Source organism: Pithys albifrons, chromosome 24 (genome assembly GCF_047495875.1).
Source record: "Pithys albifrons albifrons isolate INPA30051 chromosome 24, PitAlb_v1, whole genome shotgun sequence".
Taxonomy (NCBI): Eukaryota; Metazoa; Chordata; class Aves; order Passeriformes; family Thamnophilidae; genus Pithys; species Pithys albifrons.
The window spans coordinates 3,239,472-3,264,008 of NC_092481.1; the positions used below are offsets into that span (position 1 = coordinate 3,239,472).

Consider the following 24,537-nt stretch of genomic DNA (forward strand, 5'->3'; position numbering starts at 1 on the left):
GCACACACAGAGACACACAGAGACACACGGACACACAGACAGAGACACACGGACACAGTCGGACACGCACACACAGACACACGGACACACACACGGACACAGAGGGACATGGACACACGGACACGGACATGGACACGGACAATGATTTTGGGAGCGTTTTGCGGGGACAAACCAGCCGGGAAGCGCCGCTGAGCCCCCACCCGCTCATCGCAGGGGTGGCCGCGCCGCCTTAAGGCGGGAGGGGGCGGAGCGTCACCGAACGGAGCCGAGCAGGGCCGAGCAGAGACGGACAGACCCGAGCAGGGCCGAGCAGAGCCGAATGCAGCGAGCAGGGGCAGCAGCAGCGCGGGTCCTGCGCGGGGCTCGGACCCCCCGAACTGGGACCCCCCGAACTGGGATCCCCCCGGTGCGGGCTCGATCGGCCTCGGCGGGCCTGCCCTGCCAGGGGCTGGTCTATGAGCGGCACGGGGAGCCCCCGGCAGTGGTGCTGTAAGAGGGGAGACACTGGGAGTGCAGGGGGTCTGTACTGGGGTGCACTGGAATAGGGGTGGGAGGACACTGGGGGTGAAGGGGGGTCTGTACTGGGGTGCACTGGAATAGGGGTGGGGGGGACACTGGGAGTATAGGGGGGGCTGTACTGGGGTGCACTGGAATAGGAGTATGAGGACACTGCGGGTGCAGAGGGAGCTGTACTGGGGTGCAGGAATGGTCCTGTACTGGGGTGAGGTGGAATAGGGTGCAGGAATGGAGTAGGGGGACACTGAGGGTGCAGGGGGACTGTACTGGGGTGCACTGGAATAGGGTGCAGGAATGGGGTGGAGGTGCAGGGAGTCTGTTCTGGGGTGCAGCAATGGGGTGGGGGCTCAGGGGGCGTCTCTACTGGGGTGCTTTGTGATGGGGGTGCAGGAATGGGGTGGGGGGACACTGGGGGTGCAGTGGGGAACTCTATTGGGGTGCATTACAGGGGGGGAATTTGGGGTGCATTGCATTGAGGGGGGCGGAGATATGGGGTGGGGGCTGGCAGAGGGGGTGCAGAGTGGGGTGGGGGGGAATTTGGGGGGCATTGCATTGAGAAGGGCAGAGATATGGGGTGGGGGTGCAGGTGAGGTCTGGGGGTGCTTTGGGGGTCAGGGGTTGCTCACCCCAGGGGTGTGGGGTATTTATGGGGTGCAGCTCCCTGTGGGACCCCCATGGCAGTGCCAGGGGTGCTCAGAGGCTCCCAAGCACACGGGGGGGGACCCTGGGGGTGCCCTGATGGTCTCACAGACCGATACCAGGAGGGGTTCCCCTGCCCCCCACCCACTCCTTCAGTTTGCCTCAAACCACGTGTTTTTCCCAGGCTTAATCTGGGGGGTGATGGGCAGGTCTGAGCCCCAGCAGTGCTGCCCCCCAAACCCACCCTGGGTTGCACCCCATCTGTGAGGTTTCTCTCTGAGGTCCCAGCAGGTCTGAGCCCCCAGCAGTGCTGCCCCCCAAACCCACCCTGGGTTGCACCCCATCTGTGGGGTTTCTCTCTGAGGTCCCAGCAGGTCTGAGCCCCAGCAGTGCTGCCCCCCAAACCCACCCTGGGTTGCACCCCATCTGTGAGGTTTCTCTCTGAGGTCCCAGCAGGTCTGAGCCCCAGCAGTGCTGCCCCCCAAACCCACCCTGGGTTGCACCCCATCTGTGGGGTTTCTCTCTGAGGTCCCAGCAGGTCTGAGCCCCAGCAGTGCTGCCCCCCAAACCCACCCTGGGTTGCACCCCATCTGTGGGGTTTCTCTCTGAGGTCCCAGCTGAGGGACCGAGCTGGTCCTGAGCATTTTTTGGGGACAGCAGCTGGTGCTTGGTGTCATCATGAGCTTTGAAAGGAGAAAGCCACATTTTGGTGGATTTTAGGGCTTTTTTTGCAGAGGGGGAGACCTCAAGGTCTTGCTGCCCTGCTTGAACCAGCTCAGGTCACCCCTAGAAGTGCCAGCACGTTCTCTGGGTACATCCAGGCACGGAACCCGCTGATTTTTTGGGGAAGGACAGTTGCTCTTCCAAAATTGCAACACGGTGTTTGTCACCACTGAGATTTGCTGCCATCACCCCCAGCTTGTGCAAGGCCAGTCTTGTGCTTTCTGACTTCTCTTTTCCCACAGATTTCTGACAATATCCCAGTTCCTGTAATGCTCAAGCTGGGCAGGACGAGCCGTAAAACCCCCTGGCTGTTGAAACAGCAGCTTTTTTTTTATGAAACCAGCTGAATTTGTTAAAATTAGTGAATGTCACTTGGTTTGGTGACACAGGATTGTGTTGGGTGGTTGGCTTTAAGTTGCCTCCACCAAAAATCCTGTCCATCTGTCTAATATAAATCTGACTTTTTAACAGGATGGGGAGTGCAGTGTTATTAATTTAAGTGTAGATGGGACAGGCATCTCCCTCCAGCTTCTTGGTGCATAAGACATCACCAAGCAGGTCTTAATGCCCTTTTCTGTGATGTCTCCCTGTCCAGACTGAAGGATCTGGAGGTTCCCAAGCTGGGAGACTCCGATGTCCACGTCAAGATGTTGGCAGCTCCCATCAATCCTGCTGATGTCAACATGATCCAAGGTGATGGGTTGGATTGATACTTGGCACATGAATTCTTGTGGGATGCTCAGAATCAGAATATTCTGAGCTGGAAGGGACCCACAAGGATCATCAAAGTCCATCTCCTGTCTTGGAGGGTTTAGAGGTGCCTCCTGGAGTGGGGATGTCTGGGATGCCAAAGTCCAACTCCGTTGTCTCGGAGGGTTTGGAGAAGGCTCCTGGCATAGGGATGTGTGGGGTGTCAAAACCCAACCCCAGTGTCTTGGAGGGTTTGGAGGTGCCTCCTGGTGTGGGGATGTCTGGGATGCCAAAGTCCAGCTCTTTTCTCTCGGAGGGTTTGGAGAAGGCTCCTGGCATAGGGATGTGTGGGGTGTCAAAACCCAACCCCAGTGTTTGGAGGGTTTGGAGATGCCTCCTGGAGTGGGGATGTCTGGGATGCCAAAGTCCAGCTCTTCTCTCAGAGGGTTTGGAGAAGGCTCCTGGCATAGGGATGTGTGGGGTGTCAAAACCCAACCCCAGTGTCTTGGAGGGTTTGGAGGTGCCTCCTGGTGTGGGGATGTCTGGGATGCCAAAGTCCAACTCTTTTCTCTCAGAGGGTTTGGAGAAGGCTCCTGGCATAGGGATGTGTGGGGTGTCAAAACCCACCCCCAGTGTCTTGGAGGGTTTGGAGGTGCCTCCTGGTGTGGGGATGTCTGGGATGCCAAAGTCCAGCTCCATTGTCTCGGAGGGTTTGGAGAAGGCTCCTGGCATAGGGATGTGTGGGGTGTCAAAACCCAACCCCAGTGTCTTGGAGGGTTTGGAGGTGGCTGATGGGATGGTGATGTTGGGTATGATGGGTCTCCAGCTCACCTCCAGCTTCCCAACAGGGACCTATGCCATCCTGTCCCCGCTGCCAGCCGTGGGAGGGAACGAGGGAGTCGGGGAGGTGCTGGAGGTCGGGAGTCGGGTGACGGCTCTGGAACCCGGGGACTGGGTCATCCCTGCGGATGCTGGACTGGGTGAGTGTGTCCCCAGCACCTCTGAGCCCTCCCTCATCCCTCTCTGCATCTCCCACCTGCCAAGCATCCTCTCAAAGGATTTGTGGCAGTTGCCCAAGCATGACCCGTGGTCGTGGTTTTGTGTGAGCCGTGGGGATTTTGAGGGTCCTGCAGCAAAACCACAGCTCTCCAAAGCACCATCTTAGCCACGTGTCCCTCTGTTTCCAGCAATTCCATCTAATGGAATGGGAGTAAAAATGGGTAAAAAACTCTCCTAGGGAATGCTGGGCCATGGCAGCAGCAGTTGAAACCCATTCAGTGCCATATGAGCCAAATAATAATTACAGTGAGCTGGGTTGTCTCAGACAGTCAGGTATCTGCTGGAATCATTACCTGTTTATGTCTTGATTTAAATTACATTTTCACCACCTATTTTGATTTTTAATGTGTTTTTTTTTAAAGCAAGCTCAGTTGCTGCTCCCCAACCCCTGCAAGAGATGCTGCTCATCCTCCATGGATGCAGGGAAGGGTGGGGGTCCCCAGGGAAGGGGCTCTTGTCCTTAAAATGCAAAGAGCTGGAGCACCTGGAAAAGGAGCAGTGGCAATGCCATTGCTTGTGCTAAACTTTAATTGAGAAATAATCTTCTTTTCCATAGCACAGGCCCTTTGTGAGGCTTCTGTGCCATTATAAAGCATTGCAGCAATCTTTGTTTCTCTGGAAACAACCACGTGTTGTCCCATCAACCCAAAGCTTCCCCCAAGGCCTGGGAGGAAACATTTCACCTGGACAAGGTCGTGGTGACACCTCACTGCAGTTTCTTCCTCATTACTGCTCTGCTGGGAACGTGTGGGAATTCAATTCCCAACAAATGCTCCTTGACAATGCCAATGGCCTGAAATGTGCTGGTTCTGGTTTAGTGTAACAGCTTCTTCTTTGCCTCTTTCTTCTTAAAAGCCTTTTTTTGCTTAATGGGAGAAGGAAAGGGAACAAGTTAAGAGCCAAATGGGATATTTTTCAACATAAAACCCCCTGTAAATAGATGATAGAGGGTTAAATTGGATTTAAGTATAGAGGGAGTAAAGCTGCCTAAATTGGCTTTGAATATCCAGGCTCCTCCATAGGATGGAGAGTATTTCCATTATCTCTACACACTCCCTGGGCCCAGGGAGCCCCAGTCCCATTATCCCCCTGGGAAATGAATGGGCTTTACTGGGGGATAAATCTCACTGAGGGATCCATCCACTGAGTGGTGGTGCCCATATGGGAAAGCATTCCATAGTTCCCTCTGCAGGATGGAATTCTAGGACAGCCTGGCATGGGGATGATACCACAGGTGACATTAATCTCATGGCGTGAACTGAGGTTCTCGTGATGTTTTCCTTGCCCTTCCCACCTTCCTGTGGCACTGCCCATGGCACTGTTGGCACGAGTGACACTGATCCAGTGGCGTGAGCTGAGGCTCTCGTGGTGTTTTCCTTGCCCTTCCCCTGGCACTGCCCATGGCACTGTTGGCATGAGTGACACTCATCCAGTGGTGTGAGCTGAGGTTCTCATGGTGTTTTCCTTGCCCTTCCCATGGCACTGCCCATTGTGCTGTTACCATGAGTGACATTAATGGTGTGAACTGAGGTTCTCATGGTGTTTTCCTTGTCCTTCCCACCTTCTTGTGGACCTGCCTGTGGTGCTGTTCCCACAGGTGACATTAATCTCATGGTGTGAACTGAGGTTCTCATGATGTTTTCCTTGCCCTTCCCACCTGCCCATGGCACTGCCCATGGCACTGTTACCACAGGTGACATTAACGATGTGAACTGAAGTTCTCATGGTGTTTTCCTTGCCCTTCCCACCTTGCCCTGGCACTGCCCATGGCACTGTTACCACAGGTGACATTAATGATGTGAACTGAGATTCTCATGGTGTTTTCCTTGCCCTTCACACCTTCCCATGGCACTGCCCATTGTGCTGTTACCACAAGTGACATTAATGGTATGAACTGAGGTTCTCGTGGTGTTTTCTTCGCCCTTCCCATGGCACTGCCCATTGTGCTGCTACCACAGGTGACATTAACAATGTGAACTGAGGTTCTCATGGTGTTTTCCTTGCCCTTCCCACCTTCCCATGGCACTGCCCGTGGCACAGGGACGTGGCGGACACGTGGGGTGTTCCCCGAGGAGCTGCTGCTGAAGGTGCCGCGGGACATCCCCGTGCTCTGTGCAGCCACTCTGAGTGTCAACCCCTGCACAGCTCTGCGGATGTTGACCGACTTCGAGACCCTGGCACCTGGTAGGGCACTGCCAAGCAGGAGGAATTCTGGGGGGGGGATTTTCCAGTGGCTTTGTGCAATGAAAATGTGGGGTTGTTCCCATGCAGGGGATTCTGTCATCCAGAACGCTGCCAACAGCGGCGTGGGCCAGGCTGTCATCCAGATTGCCAGAGCCTCTGGCATCAAGACCATCAATGTGGTGAGGGACAGGTGGGTCCCCTGGGCAGAAGAAGGTCTGTGGGTCTCAAGTTGGGCTGGGTGGTGGTTTGGTCACGGGCCTGGGGACAGGAACTGGCACCGGAGGGTCCTGCTCCAGAATCTGGTGAACTTTTGGAGAGAGAAGATAACCCTCAGTCATGGCTGGAGGCAAGTTTGGGAGCTGGGTCTGGTCATCCTGCCCACAGAGGATCTTATCCTCTTTGCTCCTCCAAGAAGCCTCTGCCCTATTGTCACCAGGGAACATCAGAGCAGGAGGAAGGAAAAGATGACATTCTGCTTCCTGGCTCATTGAATTCTCTTTTTTTCCCCTCTTTTCCATCCCCCAGACCTGATCTCCCACAGCTGGTGGAGAGGCTGATGGCCTTGGGTGCAGACCATGTGGTCACAGAGGAGATGCTGAGAAAGCCAGAGATGAAAGATATATTTAAGGTACCTCCATGCTGATCCCACTGGAGAGAGACAGTCCAGGGAAGTGGCTGCAGTTCAGCACTGCAGGGAAAGGAGGTGGAAGGACAAACTTCTCTCTTGATCAGGATTTAGCCTGACAAGTGGAGGGATTTTGCTGCTACCACAAAGGCAGGATCACAGATTTTAGGTCAGATTGGACAGGGTTTGGAGCAACCTGAGCTAGTGAAAGGTGTCCCTGTCCATGGCAGGGGGTGGAACTGGATGGGCTTTAAGATCCCTTCAGACCCAAACCATTCCTTGATTCTATGATGGATTTTAACTCCACAGCTCTCAGGTGCCCCCAGGTAAATGTTGGGGTTAAGGCAGTTGCTCCCTCAAGAACCACAGTCCTCCTCTCAAAAAGAGCCCTCAAATTTGGGATGTTTTCTCCTAAACTCTTGCAGAGCATCCCCAAGCCCCGGCTCGCCCTGAACTGCGTCGGAGGCAAAAGCACCACGGAGATGCTGCGGCACCTGCAGTGAGTTGGGCTGGGTGGTGGCTTGGGACACACACCTGTACCAGAGGGTCCTGCTCCAGAGTCTGTTGAACTTTTGGAGAGGAAAGATGAGTGGAAAAAATGCTTTTGGATACCAAGTGATTGAAAGTTAACCCACCATCACTGCGTGTCTCACGCTGCCAGTGATGGGATCTAGTTATGAAGGTCCCCCCCAGGTCCTGGCCAGCTACAACTGGTGGCCTGAGCTGCAAGTGCAGCTAATGGGGCATGGAAGCAAGAGGAGAGCCTGGGAAGTGGGATCTGAGGGGAGCCCTTGGTGTGAGGACAGCCCTGGGGTGCAGCAGGGAGGTTGGGGACAGCAGAAGGGAGGAGGTGGCAAGGTCACCTGCACTTCTGGGGACACACAGCACAGTGTGTTCCTCCTCCAGGCCCAAGGGGACCATGGTCACCTATGGAGGGATGGCAAAGCAGCCTGTGATGGTGCCTGTGGTGAGTACTGGAGATGCTCTTCGTTTCCTTCAGGGCATATCCCCTGTGCTCCACTGTGATGTCCCCTTGTCCCCTGCTCAGCCCCACAGGAGCTCAGCTTTCCCTGATTGAGATTGAGAGCCCCCAGCCTTCTTTTTAATTCCCTAGTGGGGTCTTAGAGGGACAAGCTGCATCCCACTGCTGGTCCCTTGGCTTTATTTGTGGAGGGTTTGTGCTGCTGTGAAATTCCAGCAGGGAAACGGCCCCGTGGATGCTGAGGATCGAACCCAGCCTGACTCTCACTGCAGTCCCATCTCCACAGCCCGCTGTGCCCTGAGCCAAGTGGGAGCAGTAACGAGGGGCTGAGGGGCCTCTCTGCCACCTCCCACTGCTGTCAGGCTGGAGGGGACACAGGGGTGGCACTGGGTGCGTGAGGGGACACACAGGTGGTACTGGGTGTGTGAAGGGGCACACGGGTGACACTGTGAGTATGAAGGGACACAAGGGCGTCACTGGGTGCACAAGGGGACACGGGTGGCACTGGGTTTGTGAGGGGACACACAGGTGGCACTGGGTGTGTGAAGGGCCACAGGGGTGTCACTGGGTGGACGAGGGGACACACAGGTGGCACTGGGTGCACAAGGGGACACAAGGATGTCATTGGGTGTGTGAAGGGACACAGAGGTATCATTGGGTGTGTGAAGGGACACAGAGGTATCACTGGGTGCGTGAGGGGACACAGGGGTGTCACTGGGTGCGTGAGGGGACACAGAGGTGTCACTGGGTGTGTGAAGGGACACAGGAGTGTCACTGGGTGCGTGAGGGGACACAGGGGTATCGCTGGGTGTGTGAAGGGACACAGGGGTGTCACTGGGTGCGTGAAGGGACACAGGAGTGTCACTGGGTGTGTGAAGGGACACAGGAGTGTCACTGGGTGTACATTCCCTCTGTCCACAGAGCGCCTTCATCTTCCGGGACGTTCGGCTCCGCGGGTTCTGGATGACCCAGTGGCGGAAGGACCATGCACGGGGTGAGCCGGGGGGTGCTGAGGGTGGTGATGGGAACGGGTCCCAAACCCCCCCACGGGCACTGTGCTCCTCATTCTCACTCCTGTCAGAGTGCTGCTCATCCTCAGGGCACTGAAACCCCTGCCTTGGGCAGGGGCCATGCCCTGTCACCATCCAGGGGCTCTTCCCTCATCCCACGTGTCCGAGCTGGGGACATGTCACACCCAGGACCCCAGATGGCTTTGAGTGGGTGGCACAGCACAGTGAGAGCTCCCTCCTTCCCATGCAGACCAGCAGAGTGTGGCTGCAATGATGGACACCCTGTGCCAGCTCATCCGCAGGGGACAGCTCACCGCGCCCGCCTGCACCGAGGTCCCGCTCCACGACTACAAGGCAGCCCTGGAGGCCACCATGAAGCCCTTTGTGTCCTCCAAGCAGATCCTCCTGCTCTGACCCACAGCTCCTGGAGGCCTGTCCTGCTCCACCACAGCCCTGCTTCTTGTCTGCAGACTTAGAGGGGGGAAAAACCCCTCCAGATCCACTGATTCTCTTTTTTCCTTTGTTTTTTAACTTCTTTGTGGCCACTGAAAGCTCTCAAAGCCTCCACAGGTTTGTGTGGAAGTGCTGCTGGAGGGAGGCTGCCTCTCACCTCAGCTGGGGTGAGTTTGGGAGCCCAAACGGTGGCTCCCTGGGCTCAGGGTGTCAAAAGAGCAGCAGTTCCCCCTTATGCCTGTCTTTGAGGCTGGGGGAGCTGCACTGCTGGAGTTATCCCAGGTGGGATGTGGGATGGGCAGGGAAAGCCCAAGGTGTCTCCCTGCAGCCCCAGTGCCCCCAGGCTGAGGGAGGAAGGGGCACAGACTCCCCAGAGCAACGAGGTGCTGCTGCAGCTCCTGGAGGAGCCCTGGCATCTGCTGGGTTTTGCCAAGGGCACTGTGAGTGCTGGAGCCTTTGGCCATCCTGGCTGGAGCCTGAGTCTTGCTGTCCCTGAAGACCCCCCTGTCCTGGGTATGGGACAGTGACTGTGACATGCAGAGGATGGACATGGCAACATGAAGTGATTTATTATTGAAAACAACCAACAGTGTGTTCTTGCTTGCTCCTGTCCTGCAGCATTTCTACCCCTGTAACCTCACAGCTCCCTGGATACCCTCCCCTGGTTGGGTTCCTTGGATTTTCTTTGCCACAGAACCTTCAGAGCCCAACCCAGGCACCTCACCTTGTGCCCAGTTCCCATCCTGTTCCTCCCAGCTGGAGGACCACGGCTGTGGAATTGTTTGTGGAAGTTGTGAGGGACCTGTTGTGTCAGCTGAAGGTTCTGATTCTGTGGGACCTGATGGGATTCATCCCAGAGTCCTGGATGAGCCTGGATCCTGGATGAGTGGTGTTATGGCAGGGCCCTCTCCATCATCTGCTGAAGGTCTGGGGACTCTGGGCAGGTCCCTCCTGAGTGGGAATTGGGAAGTGACATTCCCGTGTACAGGGAGGGGGTGAGGGAACACTCAGGAAGTTGTAGCTTCATTTTGGGGCTTTTTCTGGGTCCTGGGGGGTGAGGAGTGGCAGGACAGGGATGTTGATCAAGGCTGGGAAGGGGCTCCTGTACAACTGGACTGGAATTAAACCCCACAGCCTTGTTGGAGCTACATGGACACATCAAAGCCATTTTATCCCCCCACCAAGACCTCCCTTAGAGCAGAGCACACCAAGCAGCCCAGCAGGTGATAAACTCCCTGCCAGCCCCTCCCCTCTGCTCCCCCATCCCAAATAAACCCCCCAATACTTTGCATTTCCACCCCCCCCACCAGGACAGGAGGCAGAGGCACATCCCGTTCCCCAGCACTTCCTGATCGATGGGTAAATGGAGGGAAAAAAGCACAAAAAGGACTTTGAAATCATTATGAGCTCTATTGAGCATGACATAAACCAGAAAAATTAATGCAAAGCTTTTATCTCCCTTGTTTGTTGGACTCTGTGATAAAACCCAAGAAGCTTTAGAGAACTCTCACAAAATGTTCCGACCACTCACTCCCACACCAGGGCACGAAGGAATCAATAATTAGATTTAATTCTACGTGTCAAACGAGCAGGATCGTGGTTGGAAATCCAGCTGCTGGTGTTGCACCTACACACTATTAATGTTTTTGAGGGGATTGTGGGGTTATTTCAGGGGGGTGGCTGCTAATGCTGGAATGTTCCCAGAGCCTCTGTTGGGATTTGGTGTGATGTGTCAACCGAAACGATAAAAATAAGTCCCCAAAAATGGCATTTAGGGATCTGCAAGAGGGATGTTGTTGCTCAGAGGCCCTGGGCTGTGATGTCACCCCTGGGCTGTGATGTCACTGTCGGGCTGTGATGTCACTGTCGGGCTGTGATGTCACCCCCGGGCTGTTGTGTCCCCACTGGGCTCTGGTGTCACTGCTGGGCTGTTGTGCCCTTGCTGGGCTGTTGTGTCACCGCTTGGCTGTGATGTCACCACCGGGCTCTGGTGTCACTGCTGGGCTGTTGTGCCCGTGCTGGGCTGTGGTGCCCCCCCCGGGCTGTGATGTCACTGTTGAGCTGTTGCGTCACCACTTAGCTGTGATGTCACCGCCGGGCTGTTGTGTCCCCACTGGGCTCTGGTGTCACCACCGGGCTGTTGTGCCCTGGCTGGGCTGTTGTGTCACCACTTGGCTGTGATGTCACCATTGGGCTGTGATGTCCCCACCGGGCTCTGGTGTCACTGGTGGGCTGTTGTGCCCCTGCTGGGCTGTGGTGTCCCCCCCGGGCTGTGATGTCACTGTTGGGCTGTTGTGTCACTGCTTGCCTGTGATGTCACCACCGGGCTGTGATGTCACCACCGGGTTCTGGTGTCACTGCCGGGCTGTTGTGCCCCTGCTGGGCTGTGATGTCACCACCGGGCTGTGATGTCACCACCGGGTTCTGGTGTCACTGCCGGGCTGTTGTGCCCCTGCTGGGCTGTGGTGTCCCCCCCCGGGCTGTGATGTCACTGCCGAGCTGTTGTGTCCCCGCTGGGCTCGCTCTGGGGGGTCTTACCCAACCCCTGTAACTCTGCGCGCCGGGTGGGCCCCACCTCCCGGCGTGGCCGCTTTAAGGGCGGCGCGCGGCGCGGGGGCGTGGCCGCGGGGCGCGCGCGCGGTGACGTCAGGCGGGCGGGCGGCGCGGGCTCCTCACGCCCCCCGGGCCGGGCCCGCCATGCCGCGGGTTTACATCGGCCGGCTCAGCTACCAGGCCCGGGAGCGGGACGTGGAGCGCTTCTTCAAGGGCTACGGCAAGATCCTCGAGGTGGACCTCAAGAACGGGTGAGCGAGCGAGCGCCCGCCGGGCCCGCGGGGAGGCGGGCACAGGCCGCTGCTGGGCTCGGGGCGGTGGGCACGGAGGGGGGGCCCGCCCGGGTTGGGGGGGCAGGAGGGCCAGGGGTGTGTTTGGAGACGGGCACCACTGGGGGGTTCCTCTGTTGAGGGGGAGAGTGCACTGGGTGTGTAGTGGGCAGGGGGAGAGTGCACTGGGTGTGTAGTGGGCAGGGGGACAGGGCACTGGGTGTGTACTGGGCAGGAGGACAGGGCACTGGGTGTGTACTGGGCAGGGGGACAGGGCACTGGATCTGTACTGGGCAGGGGGACAGGGCACTGGGTGTGTAGTGGGCAGGGGGAGAGTGCACTGGGTGTGTACTGGGCAGGGGGACAGGGCACTGGATCTGTAGTGGGCAGGGGGACAGGGCACTGGGTGTGTACTGGGGAGGGGGACAGGGCACTGGGTGTGTACTGGGGAGGGGGACAGGGCACTGGGTGTGTACTGGGGAGGGGGACAGGGCACTGGGTCTGTAGTGGGCAGGGGGACAGGGCTCTGGGTCTGTAGTGGGCAGGGGGACAGGGCTCTGGGTCTGTACTGGGCAGGGGGACAGGGCACTGGGTCCCCCCTTTTCGGGCAGGCACGAGGCCTGGGTCTGTACTGGGGGGCGGGACAGCTGGGCTCCCCGTTTTTGGGGGGCAGGAGCCCTGAGTTCCCCCTTTGGAGGGGGCAAGACCCCTCATTTTCTGTGCCAACCACGGGCAGGACAGCTGGGTGCCCAGCTCAGCTCTTGAGGGGACAGGAACAGCCCATCTGTGCCCTGTCCCCTTCTATAGAGTGGGGATGTCCCCCCCAGGCCCCTCTGCCCCCCAGCATGAGCTGCCCAGGCTGCACCCCAGGAAAACACACCCCAAAAAACAACCCCTTTGTTCTGGGGGTGCAGAGCCGCCCCCAGAGCCCCCAGGCTGCCCCAGGGGGTGTCCTGTCCCCCCAGACCCCGCTGTACCTGTGTGATCTCACCTGTGCTGTTCCAGCAGCTGAGCCCCCCCCCTGCTGCTCCAGGGCTTGGATCCTGCTCCAACTTGCCCGAGACATTCACGTGTGGATTTTCCAAGAGAAAACAAATTGCTGGGTTTGGTGGGTTTTTCCCTAACACTCCAAACCTCACCAGTGTTGCAGCCTTTGCTTCTTCCACGAAATCCAGCCTGAAGTTTTGCTTAGGAAGGCTGAGTGGGTCATGGATTGTATTATTACATATCCAGGAGAGCTGGTATTAATTCCACCTTGGAAGTGGAGAACAGGAATTTCTTGTACAAGTTAGTCCTTGAGCATAAAAATAAAAGAGGCCCATTAAGTTTTAATGCTGGTTGTGCTGCAGGTGGACTTTTAACAGGTTTAGAACATGAATAAAACCCATTATTTAAAGCAAACAAGTGGTCACGTGTCAGTGTTTTAACTCACACAGCCTCAGGTGGTGTTGAGGATTAGCTGAAATATCCCCTGTGCTGTTTTCCAGCCCCACTGTGGGTCCTTGGAAGTGTTTTGGAGGTGGGGGATCAGTTTTCCTGTTGCTGAGTAAACCCCCAGCCTCAATATTTCTGTTTCACAGGTGTTGGGAGGGGGGAAAAGCCAATTAAACTTTGTTAGGAGATGTGGAACTGCTGAGTTTCATGGCTGATGTGGCAGAGGGACTTGTCTTCCTGCTGTGGATGGAAAATACCTGCTGAGGAGCAGCCTGAGGATCCCAGCCCAGTGCTGAGGAACAGGGAGGGGATGTGGGGACAGGGGCTCATTTGGGGCTGTCCTTGAGCAGCCCAAAATTGTGGCATCTTATTGTGAGTGGTCACTGGCAGAGAGGGGAGGAGGGCACAGGCTGCCTGTATCCAACATCCATGCTGTGCTTGGGATACACTTTAGTCCTTTAGTCCTTTCTTGTGACTTCCCTTGGGGAAAACAAGAGTTCAAAAGCTGCAAAATACGGGAAGGAAAAGAGGAAATTTAGTACAATATAATTCATTTGCCTTCATGTTGCTGTTTGGTGCTTGAGCTGTGGCTTAGCCAGAGCCCAGCCTGCATTTCTAGGATTAACTCAATTCCTCTTTTAGTTTTATATTCTGAAGTTCTTTCACAGGTTTGCAATTAAATTCCTTGAGAAGAAATGTATTTGAGCAATCAGGTTGAGTTTCTGTGCTTGGGACAGTCCTGAACCTTCCTCCACAGCTTATTTTTAGTAGTGCTTAGCAAGGGATTAAAAATTCCTGCAGAGTGTTTGGCTGGAGAGATTCCTGCAGTTGCTTCTGGAAGTTTGGGGGCTCTCCTTGGTGTGGATCAGCTGCTGAGTGTTGGAGCAGCTGAACTGGAGTGCTGGAGCCAGAGGATGGAATGGAATGTGATCCCACAGAGTCCTCCAAGCTTAGCTGGGGCTCACTAATTGTAATTTAAGCTTGCAATTCAATGGCTAAAAGCAATTATTGCCTGAGGGAAGGATGGGGAAATGAAACTGTGAGTCCTGTAGGATTCTCTGCTCCAGGTGCAGTGTTTAATTGTGTGCTCTCAGTCTCCATGTTCTCTTTTCCCACTCAGAGCTGCACTGACAACCAGAGTTGTGTGTGTGTATGAAGTGAGCAGAAAATGGGACTTTTTAGCCTGTTTTTATTGTCTAAAAACACACTAAAACCCACCTGTGATGCCTCTGAGAACTGCAGACTGTCAGAGGAGGAGGAGCCAATCTGCAGCTCACTTAGAAACAGTTCTACCTGTGTCCTTACCTGCCTGCATCACTTTGGAGAGTTCATGGCTTCATCCTCATGCCACACCTGCAGGACAGAGGGATGTGACTTCTCCAGTGGATTGAGGAACACAAATCCAACCTTCAGACTTCCATTCTTCCATCCAGCTCAGCTCAAGGTCTGTGTTTGCTGCCCAAAGAGAAGTGGTTTGGCTTGGAAGAGACCTTAAAGCCCATCCTGTCCCACCCCTACCATGGGCAGGGACACCTCCCACCAGCCCAGGGTGCTCCAAGCCCTGTCCAGCCTGGCCTGGGACACTCCCAGGGATGGAGCAGCCACGGCTGCTCTGGGCACCTGTGCCAGGGCCTGCAGACCCTCACAGAATGATCTGGAATGTGATGCTGTCCAGCACACCTGGGTGATGGTGAGGTGACCTGTTCATGAATTGGCTTTTAATTCCAGTGGATTTGTGGATTATTCTGCCTTGGGGAGGCCACACCTTGAGTGTTGTGTTCAGTTCTGGGCCCCTCAGTTCAGGAGAGAGATTGAGGGGCTGGAGTGGGGCCAGAGAAGAGCAACGAGGCTGGAGAAGGGACTGGATGTGGCTCTGAGTGTCCTCTGAAACACCTCCAGGGACAGAGAATCCAACATGTCTTGATCCAACCCCACTGTGATCACCAGCCCAGGGCACGGATTTCCCGCCGCCCCGTGGAACGTCCCGCGGGTTTCCCGCCGCCCCGTGGAACGTCCCGCGGGTTTCCCGCCGCCCCGTGGAACGTCCCGCGGGTTTCCCGCCGCCCCGTGGAACGTCCCGCGGGTTTCCCGCCGCCCCGTGGAACGTCCCGCGGGTTTCCCGCCGCCCCGTGGAACGTCCCGCGGGTTTCCCGCCGCCCCGTGGAACGTCCCGCGGGTTTCCCGCCGCCCCGTGGAACGTCCCGCGGGTTTCCCGCCGCCCCGTGGAACGTCCCGCGGGTTTCCCGCCGCCCCGTGGAACGTCCCGCGGGTTTCCCGCCGCCCCGTGGAACGTCCCGCGGGTTTCCCGCCGCCCCGTGGAACGTCCCGCGGGTTTCCCGCCGCCCCGTGGAACGTCCCGCGGGTTTCCCGCCGCCCCGTGGAACGTCCCGCGGGTTTCCCGCCGCCCCGTGGAACGTCCCGCGGGTTTCCCGCCGCCCCGTGGAACGTCCCGCGGGTTTCCCGCCGCCCCGTGGAACGTCCCGCGGGTTTCCCGCCGCCCCGTGGAACGTCCCGCGTTTCCGGCCTGCCATGGCAAAGGGAATGGCACGTGGAACTTGGGCTTTGGGGCTCCACCACATCTCCAGCTGTTCAAGAGAAGTGAGAAGAACTTGGCACTTATGGAATGCCTGGGAGGATGCACTTCCAAAGCCATTCAGGCAGGGAAGCAGCAGCAGGAGGAGGAGAAAGATGAGGGTCTGCCTTTTATTTCAGCTATTCAGCAATTTTAGAAATTCACTTTTTGCCTTTCATTTTGGATTTAAAAAGCCAAACACCCACCTTTGGGAGGTTCAGCCTGTTGGAATTGCTCAGGGTGAGGACACTCCTGCAGCTCTTTCCTTTTCTGATCCATGAGCAGAAAATGGGGAGGTTTCACAGCAGCTGAAGGGAATTGCACTGACATTTTTAGTAGCTTTATGCCACATATGAAGTGTAAGGGTAGACATTCAAAAGCTGGGATGGAGCAGCAGGTTCCAATGGCTGGGTCAGCAGTGGTGGCTTTCTGTGCTGTCAAACTGCTTCCAAAGGGTTTGGATTCATGATTTTTTTCCTATGGTGCAATATTGTCCATATTTACCAGGTGGATCAGCATTGCTTTCATTTAGGAGTGACATGGGATTTGAATTTTATTATTCTTTCAATACAGGTAATCTCAGGGTTTGGAAGAACTTGCTATCTTGTCTTAAAGTAAAGAGAAGTTTCTTGAAACTTTTGGTTTTTTTCCTTTTCCAGCAATACCCTATTCTAAGTCTGCTGCATTTAATGTATTCCCAGATGGAAAGGACACAGTGCAGGGTGAATGATCAGCATTCCCTTTTGGAATGAGCAAAGAAAAGGAAAATTTTAATGGTGTTCATCAGAGTTTGGCCAAAGTCGTGCTGATGTGGGACCAACTTGGAAGCAAATTCCCATGGGAGGCCAGGGCAGGAACTGGTGCTGCTGGAGGGGCTGTGTTGGCTGGTGTGGGATGGAGTGAGTGAGGGCCCAAAACAGCTTCTGGGAGAAGATGTTCAACACTGATGGAATTCAGAGGTTTCTCTGTTCCCACTTCAAATGTCCCTGCATCTATTGTGGTAGCAGTGCTGGTGCCATCACAGACACTTCACCTGTCAGGAGCTGCTTTTAGGGTGAGAACTCCTTTTATTAAAGCGAGTTTGCACTCACTTTATTTCTGGAATGGGAGGGAGGAAAGCTGTGATTTGAACGGCTTTGTAACAACTGTGATCGTTTCAATTGTTACAAATCCATCACACTTGTTTGTTCCCTGGAGCTGCAGCACTTTGGAGGTGACAGCAGCTGCCTTGCCTGTGGTGTTTGAGTAATCCTGAAGTTTGGCATTAGTGCAGAGCCCATCACACAGCAAACAGTGCTGTGATTGTGGGAGGTGGAGAGAAAGTTTTAAAATTGAGTGATCTGAAAGAGGCCAGTGTTTTCTGTGGAATGGTAGAGTGTTTTGGTAGAGAGATCTTAAACATCATCTCCTTCCACCCCTGCCATGGGCAGGGACACCTCCCACCAGCCCAGGTTGCTCTAACCTGGCCTTGGACACTCCCAGGGATGGGGCAGCCACAGCTTCTCTGCCCAACCTGTGCCAGGGCCTGCCCACCCTCACAGGGAACAATTTCATCCCAGTATCCCATCTATCCCTGCCCTCTGGCAGTGGGAAGCCATTCCCTGTGTCCTGTCCCTCCAGGCCCCTTGTCCAAAGTCTGTCTCCAGCTCTCTTGGAGCCTCTTTGATGCTGAAAATCTGCTTTTTGTATCAGGAGTTTGTTGTTCTTTAAAACCCCAGTGCTCACTAAGACTCTCCCTCTGGCTTGCTGAGACCCAAGCCCAGGATTGTTTCCCTGCAGCATCCACAGGTGTTGCCTTCAGAAAGAGTCTTCAGTTGTTCACGGGGCTGGAGCATCCTTGGATTTGGGTGACTCCAGAGCCTGGGTCCCATCTTAGCAGGGAATTAGGGAGAAGTGATTTCAGCTGCTGGTAGACCCAGCTCTGACTAAGAGCCCTCTGGTGGTTTTTGTTCTCTTCCCTGACCCACTGGCATAATGGGAAATAAAATTTAAGTGGAGTTTAGTTCCTGTCAGGTTAGAAGGGCAGGTGGGATTTGGCTTCAGCTGCTGTGAATTTGCTCTGTGGCCATGAACAAATCCCCAGGTTGTCCCTGAGCCCCTGCCCAGGATGGACTTGTGGACACGGGTTAGTGGTGGCCTTGTCAGTGCTGCTCAGTGGTTGGACTGGGATCTTTGAGGGCTTTTCCAACCTCAACAGTTCTGTAACTCTGTATTTATTGGGAGTGTGGGGAGTGCTCACTTTTAATGGTTGGGGGTTTTAAATCCTACCTTTAAAAAGAAAAATCACACCCTCAATTTCATCAAAGATTACACCATAATAGTCATCTCTTGCCAACATAAGAATTCAACCACTACACTCTCACATGACTAAGATTCAGTTCAATTCAGCAACTTTCATTTCTGTAAAACATGTATTTATAAATGAATAGATGTGTTTTCAAGCCTTCCTGTTTCTCTCTCTCCCTGTCTTTGGAGGATTTTTTTATTCAATCTTTTCAAGGCTCACAGCCTCGAGTCCTCTGGTGCCCTCAGGGGGCTTCTCTGCAGGACAGCACACCTTGAGTGTTGTGTTCAGTTCTGGGCCCCTCAGTTGAGGAAAGAGATTGAGGGGCTGGAGTGGGGCCAGAGAAGAGCAACGAGGCTGGAGAAGGGACTGGATGTGGCACTGAGTGTCCTCTGAAACACCTCCAGGGACAGAGAATCCAACATGTCTTGATCCAACCCCACTGTGATCACCAGCCCAGGGCACAGAGTGCCAGAGTGATCCCAGTGGGATTGGATCAAGGGTTGATGATCTCAGAGGTCTCTTCCAACCCAAGTGAGAAGAGAAGAGCAACGAGGCTGGAGAAGGGACTGGAGCACAAGTGCTGTGGGGAGAGGCTGAGGGAGCTGTGGGTGTTCAGCCTGGAGAAGAGGAGGCTCAGAGGTGACCTCAGCACTGTCTGGAACTGCCTGAAGGGAAGTTCTGGCCAGCTGGGGGTTGGTCTCTTCTCCCAGGCACTCAGCAATAGGACAAGGGGGCACGATGGGCTCAAGCTCTGCCAGGGGAAATTGAAGTTGGAGATCAGAGAGAAATTCTTTGCAGAGAGAGTGCTCAGGGATTGGAATGGGCTGCCCAGAGAGGGGGTGGATTCCCCATCCCTGGAGGTTTTTCAGCTGAGCTTGGCCGTGGCACTGAGTGCCATGATCTGGTAAAGGGACTGGAGTTGGCCCAAGGGTTGGACTTGATGATCTTGGAGGTCTTTTCCAACCCAATCCATTCTATGATTCTCTCCCTGTTTCTGGAGGGATTTTTTAATTCAATCTTTTCAAGCCTCACAGCCTCGACCTCTCAGGTGCCCTCCGGATGCTCCTCCGTGTGACAGCAGAGGGTTCATTTCTCCAGTGACCCTTTCCTTTCCCTGCCTTTCCCAGGTACGGCTTCGTGGAGTTCGACGACCTGCGGGACGCGGACGACGCGGTGTATGAGCTGAACGGGAAGGACCTGTGCGGGGAGCGCGTGATCGTGGAGCACGCCCGGGGCCCGCGCCGCGACAGCTCGTACGGTTCCGGACGCAGTAAGCACTTGGGCCCTTGTAGCCGTGCCTTGTTTTAAATAAAACATCAGCTAAACTCAGTCCTTTAAAAAGTAATTTGAAAAAAACAAAACCGTACCAAGTTGTTCTGTAACTGTAAATGTAACTGTTGATCTGAATTATTTCTTAACTTGTTTGTTTGTATTAAACTATTTTAATGGATAAATTAATAAATGCAGTTTCTTGTACCATTTTATTATTATTATTATCATTATTATTATTATTGTTATCATTTTGTTTAACTATTTTGAATGGTTTCTTTGCAATGTGCTGTTTAACATAGACTTAACAAAGACCTCAATGTTTTAATTGAAAGAGTCCTTTGAGGCTAAGATGACTGCCCGTTCCATTTGCTGACCTTGGGGTACCTTTCCATGAGTGGCTCTTTGACCTTTGTGGCCTTTGGCTGACCAAAAAAAAAAGGAAGCCACGTGACGACCGCAGCCTTTGCCCATTAGACCTGGGTGGTGAGGATCCCAAGGGTTAGAGACAGATGAGATTAATCTGAACTAGGTGCCTGAAAAGCTTTATTCATGTCAGATATTCAGAAAGCCTTTAAGCAATGTAAGTAACATTAGTCAACTGGCTTCATTGGGTTTGCTTCTTTCGAACTGTTTTAAAAATAATATTAAATTTAATTGCATGTTAATCGTAGCGTAATTATAATCCTGTGCTCTGCTTAATTACGTGCTTGTAGTAAAACATCTTTAATGCTTTGGGTCTTTATAAGATTTCCATAGGGAGGGTTGGGTGCAGCCTGGGGTGGGAGGGCTGTGGTGCCTCTGGGAGCACGTGGGGCAGGACAGTGGTGGTTGGGGCGGGGTGAGGAGGCTCCTTTTCCCTGGTTGAAGTTCTGTCTGTCACCTCCTAAAGGTGGATATGGTTATAGAAGAAGCGGAAGAGATAAGTACGGTCCCCCAACCCGTACAGAATACAGATTGATTGTGGAAAATCTGTCAAGCCGCTGCAGTTGGCAGGATCTGAAGGTACGGGGCCCTTTCCTCCCCCTCCCTCTCTTCAAGGGCACAGCAAGGCAGAGTGGGGAACGCCTGTGCTCTGCTCCTGTGCATGGCAGGAGATTTGGGAAGTAGCACAGCCCTTAAATCGATACAGCAATATATTTGCATTTATGAAAGCATTAAGGAGAGCTTGGGAGTTGCTCCTGCAGGCTTGGTGGCACTGGAAGGTGGGGGCACAACTTTTGTCCTTAATACCAACCAACAGCACGTACAGCTGTGTTTTATCTTCTCTTTAAGCCTTGTCAAAACACACTTGAATCACGTCATGGGTAGGATTCACTAGAGATGGAGGAGTTTGCCCTTGTCACTTTGGATTTAACCCATCAACTTGTAAGGTGCTAGAGCTGTTTGAACCAATAGCATCATTCCTGCACAGGCTCTGTTAGGAATTTCCACACCACGTAAAGCTGGTTTAAGGGGAGTTTCAGGGAAAGGATGCTTCCAGAAGGAGTAATCATGCAAAACCTCTGCCAAAAGCTGTTGCTTTTGAAGTCCAAAGGAGTGGAAGGTGATTCTCAGCAGTGGAGGTGTTGGGTGACACTGTGGAGTCCCTGGTACCTCCAAGTACGCTGGAGGTGACGTGTTGACTTGTGGTTATCCCCTCATGGACTCAGGGAGCAGGATTTCAATAGTAGATGCAAAAAAATCAGTGTTTCCTTAAGCTGAGCAGCAATGGTTAAACCCACTTGTTCTTACAGGAACACTTTCTTTTATGGTTCTCTTTTAAGGATGTGTAAAATTTGTTCTAAACAAACTTTGACGTAGTAGAAACTGGTCTGTAATTGAGTGTAACACTAGTTCAGGTACGTACAGAGATGCTGCCAATGTCTTTGTTGTTAATGCTTCATCAGTAGCTTCTCTTTGCTTCTGGTACTCAAATTTGTAAGTAGAGCATGGCATGATTAATCCTCCAATGGTTGCATTGCTGCTTTTTTGGGAATAGCTTTGATTTCAGTGTACCAAAGATGGGAGTAGCTGGGCTGAAAACAGACAGAACCAGAGCTCTGTGCAGTGTTCCCACTGCAGCCAAATTCCACAGGGGTAAAGGATGGCCTGGCCTGGTGGCTCCATTCAAGTGGGGTAGAAGGGCCCTGCCTGATAAACAAAGGGGTTTGGGAATTGAAATGGAGAAACCAGGAAGCATGAAATGGGAAAATGATTGAGCTTTGCCTTCTCTGGGGGTTTCTTCCAGCAGAATGAGCTGGTTTGCCCAGGTAGAGGACAGAGGGAGGTTTGCTTCTTGCCTCTTCATATTCAACCTTTATCACCTTCCCCAATTATCTTAGAACACATGATTTAGAGAGCAAACACTCTATTATTTCTTTAATCACTTCTGTAATTTGAAACTTAGAGTCCAGAGCATATTTGATGTTAGACTGGAGATGGGAGACCTTCAATTATCATTTGGCCCAAAACTACCAACCCCACCTTGGTTCTAATCACACCCACTCTGTGAAATCAGAGTGTGTTACTTGGCACTGCAGATGCTGTTTGGTTCAAAGCTTTGCTAACATCCCTGTGACCAGCAGAGGCTCAGGGGGAGCAGCGTTACAGAACTGAGCCTGGAATCCTGGCTCTGGATTCGAGGCCATGGTGGTTCTGTCCTCTTCCCCTAGGATTATATGCGTCAGGCAGGGGAAGTGACATATGCAGATGCACACAAAGGAAGGAAAAATGAAGGTGTGATTGAGTTCAAATCCTATTCTGACATGAAAAGAGCCCTTGAAAAGCTGGACGGGACAGAAGTAAATGGCAGGAAGATTAGATTAGTGGAAGACAGACCTGGATCGAGACGGCGCCGCTCCTACTCCAGAAGCAGAAGCCATTCAAGGTATGTCTGTCATGTGGGTCAGGCTGAGACTTTCAGGTTCCAAAGCACCTTCAGAGTTCTCAATAAATGCAGGGTTTGAGAATATATTGGTAACCAAGGGCAGTGAGGGCTCTTGGGGATGTGTGGACCTGCTCTCTGAACACCTGTGACTGTTCCTCCCCAGCTCTTTAGTCCTCCCTGCCTGGCAGGAGCAGCTGGTGGCCGGTGGGGCTGAGCACACAGAGTGGAGCAGAAGGTGCTTTCAACACCTCAGCTCTGAACACTGTGTTCTGCTCCAAGCACCAGGACTAACAGTTCTTTCTCAGCTTGGAAAGCCCCACCTGTTCCCTGTTCCTCAGAGATTTGCTGCTTTCCTTGTCTGACCAAGAGCTGCTTCAGCAGCACCAAGTGTTCTCCCCTTTCCATTCTGGGGTAGAACTTGTCAAGAAAACTGAGGCAAACCTTTACTAGAAGAACTTGGTTATGAAATCAAAGCCTGAAGTTGAAGCTTTATCCCAGGGTCTCACCATATTGAAACTGTGATTTGACTGGGAAGGTGATTATCCCTTGAATCAATGGGCATATTTTCCAGATCAGCGCCCTGCTCGCGGCCAGATGTGGCAGCAGGGAGGAGAGGTGGGCAGAGGGGTGCTCTGAGGTTGTAACCCTGTTGTGTAACTCCCTGAAAGGTGTTCTAACCCTGTGGGGTTTTCCCCCCAGGGATCCCAAGCCCCCCATGGCCACGTGGTTCCTTGTGTTCCAGGTCTCGCTCTCGAAGCAGACGCTCCCACAAGAGCAGGAGCCGCAGTGGCAGCAGCAGCCGCTCCAAGAGTAGATCCAGATCCAGGTAAGTCTTTGTCCTGGGAGAACTGGGGGCTCTCACTTAAATGAGAAGTGCTAAGTTTGTTTTTCTTTTCCCTCCCATTCTCTGCACCCTGTTTGTGCTGCTCAAACCCACAGCACACTAAAGCAGAGCTGTCTGTTGCCTTTGCCCTTGCAGGTCTGTGTCCCGTTCCAGAAGCAAGAGCCGTAGTCGAAGCAAGAGCCGTAGCAGGGGCCAGAAAGAGAAAAGCAGGACTCCAAGTAAAGAGGACAAAAGTAGGAGCCGCAGCAGGAGCACAGAGAAAGCCCGGAACAAAAGCAAGGATAAATCTGAGGGTGCTCTCCATAACAGTGATGAGAAAGCCAAGAGCAGGAGCCCCAGCAAGCAGAAGAGCAGGAGCAGGAGTGGGAGCAAGGACAGGGGAGAGGCGAGGGAGAGCATGAGGAGCAGGAGCAAGGAGAAGAGCAGAAGCAAAGACAGGGAGAAGAGCATTAGCAAGGCTAGAAGCAGGAGCAAGAGTAGGGATGAGAGCAGGAGCAGGAGTCACAGCAAGGATAAAAGGAAAAGTAGGAAGAGGAGCAGGGATGACAGCAGGAGTCGAAGCAGGAGCCGCAGCAAGAGTGAGAAGAGCAGGAGGCGCAGCAAGCGAGACAAAGGCAGCAGCAAGAAGAAAAGGAAGGACAGCCACGAGCGGTCCAGGTCAGGCTCCAAGGAGAAGGAGCACCTCAAATCCGAGTGTGACAAGAAGGAGGCGAAAGGCGAGGGGGAGGCTGCGGAGTCTCGCTCCAGGTCTAGGTCCATTTCCAAGCCCAAACCAAATGTCAAAGCAGATTCTCGTTCCAGGTCGAAATCCGTGTCAAAGCCGAGGTCCCGGTCCAAGTCCAGGTCTAGGTCAGGCTCTAGGTCACGCTCCCGGTCGCGGTCGAGGTCCCGCTCCAGATCCTAACCTTGCTGCTGACACCCCACCTGGAAAGGTTGGAACAGTCTTTTGTACATGTTTAGTAGCTGTACCCAAGTGATTGAAGTAGAAACCCTGTGGATGCTGTATATTTTTACCCACTCTGATGGTCTGTCTGTCATTACCTGCAGTGCTCCCTCCCTGCACTGCTCCCTGGTGTGGGGCTGCTCCACTCAATTCCTACCCAACGGGAAGGTTCTCTTTAAATCCAACACTTCCTAGAGCTCCCAAATTGCCCTGTTTTCCAGGAAGAGCCTTGCAGGGAAGGAGCTCTGCACCCTGGTGGGTTTATGGGTTTGCAGTGAGGACTGATGGTAGGTATGATGGCTTCAACAGTCTTTGCCCTCAAATTGATGCCCTTTGATGTCTGCCATGTAGTGGAAGTTCTAAGTCTTAAGTTTCATACTACTTTTGTTCCATATTTTTTGGACTTACAAAGTTGTGAATAGCACAGTCAAAAGGATAAAAAAATAGAGGTACTTGCAGTAATTGATAGGGAAAAGAAGTATAGTTCCATATTCTGGTATTGTGACAATATCCTTGTTTTATATTAAATTTTTTTATTTTATTTTTTCCCTGTCTTGCAAAGTACAGTGATTCCTGTTTCCATGAAATTTGAATAAAGACTATTTTTGCTTGATGA

At 53.6% G+C, this 24,537-nt stretch overlaps 2 protein-coding genes across 3 annotated transcripts; both read left to right on the forward strand.

Annotated features, from left to right (window-relative positions):
- The first annotated feature begins 261 nt into the window (after window positions 1–261).
- On the forward strand, window positions 262–10,522 carry MECR (mitochondrial trans-2-enoyl-CoA reductase). The gene is made up of 10 exons (XM_071576611.1): window positions 262–489; window positions 2,474–2,571; window positions 3,417–3,548; window positions 5,668–5,811; window positions 5,899–6,001; window positions 6,337–6,439; window positions 6,862–6,935; window positions 7,343–7,403; window positions 8,340–8,412; window positions 8,679–10,522. The coding sequence occupies exons 1-10, from the start codon at window positions 320–322 to the stop codon at window positions 8,840–8,842; spliced, it is 1,122 nt and encodes a 373-aa protein (XP_071432712.1). The 5' UTR covers window positions 262–319; the 3' UTR covers window positions 8,843–10,522.
- Window positions 10,523–11,512: 990 nt separating this feature from the next.
- SRSF4 (serine and arginine rich splicing factor 4) lies at window positions 11,513–24,537 on the forward strand. 2 transcript variants are annotated; one of them, XM_071576727.1, is made up of 6 exons: window positions 11,513–11,685; window positions 19,124–19,266; window positions 20,158–20,270; window positions 21,920–22,134; window positions 22,877–22,960; window positions 23,114–24,537. In XM_071576727.1, the coding sequence occupies exons 1-6, from the start codon at window positions 11,579–11,581 to the stop codon at window positions 23,880–23,882; spliced, it is 1,431 nt and encodes a 476-aa protein (XP_071432828.1). In that variant the 5' UTR covers window positions 11,513–11,578; the 3' UTR covers window positions 23,883–24,537. The 2 variants fall into 2 exon arrangements, with proteins under 2 accessions (XP_071432828.1, XP_071432829.1); XM_071576728.1 differs by lacking the exons at window positions 11,513–11,685; window positions 19,124–19,266 and adding an exon at window positions 19,662–19,848.

Excerpts from the sequence above, each read along its gene's own strand:
- MECR (XM_071576611.1), top strand. The coding sequence starts at position 320 with ATGCAGCGAGCAGGGGCAGCAGCAGCGCGGGTCCTGCGCGGGGCTCGG. Across the intron at positions 5,812-5,898 it reads CTTCGAGACCCTGGCACCTG|GGGATTCTGTCATCCAGAAC; the intron begins GTAGGGCACTGC and ends GTTCCCATGCAG. Across the intron at positions 6,440-6,861 it reads AGATGAAAGATATATTTAAG|AGCATCCCCAAGCCCCGGCT; the intron begins GTACCTCCATGC and ends AAACTCTTGCAG.
- SRSF4 (XM_071576727.1), top strand. The coding sequence starts at position 11,579 with ATGCCGCGGGTTTACATCGGCCGGCTCAGCTACCAGGCCCGGGAGCGG. Across the intron at positions 20,271-21,919 it reads GCAGTTGGCAGGATCTGAAG|GATTATATGCGTCAGGCAGG; the intron begins GTACGGGGCCCT and ends CTCTTCCCCTAG. Across the intron at positions 22,135-22,876 it reads AGAAGCAGAAGCCATTCAAG|GTCTCGCTCTCGAAGCAGAC; the intron begins GTATGTCTGTCA and ends CTTGTGTTCCAG.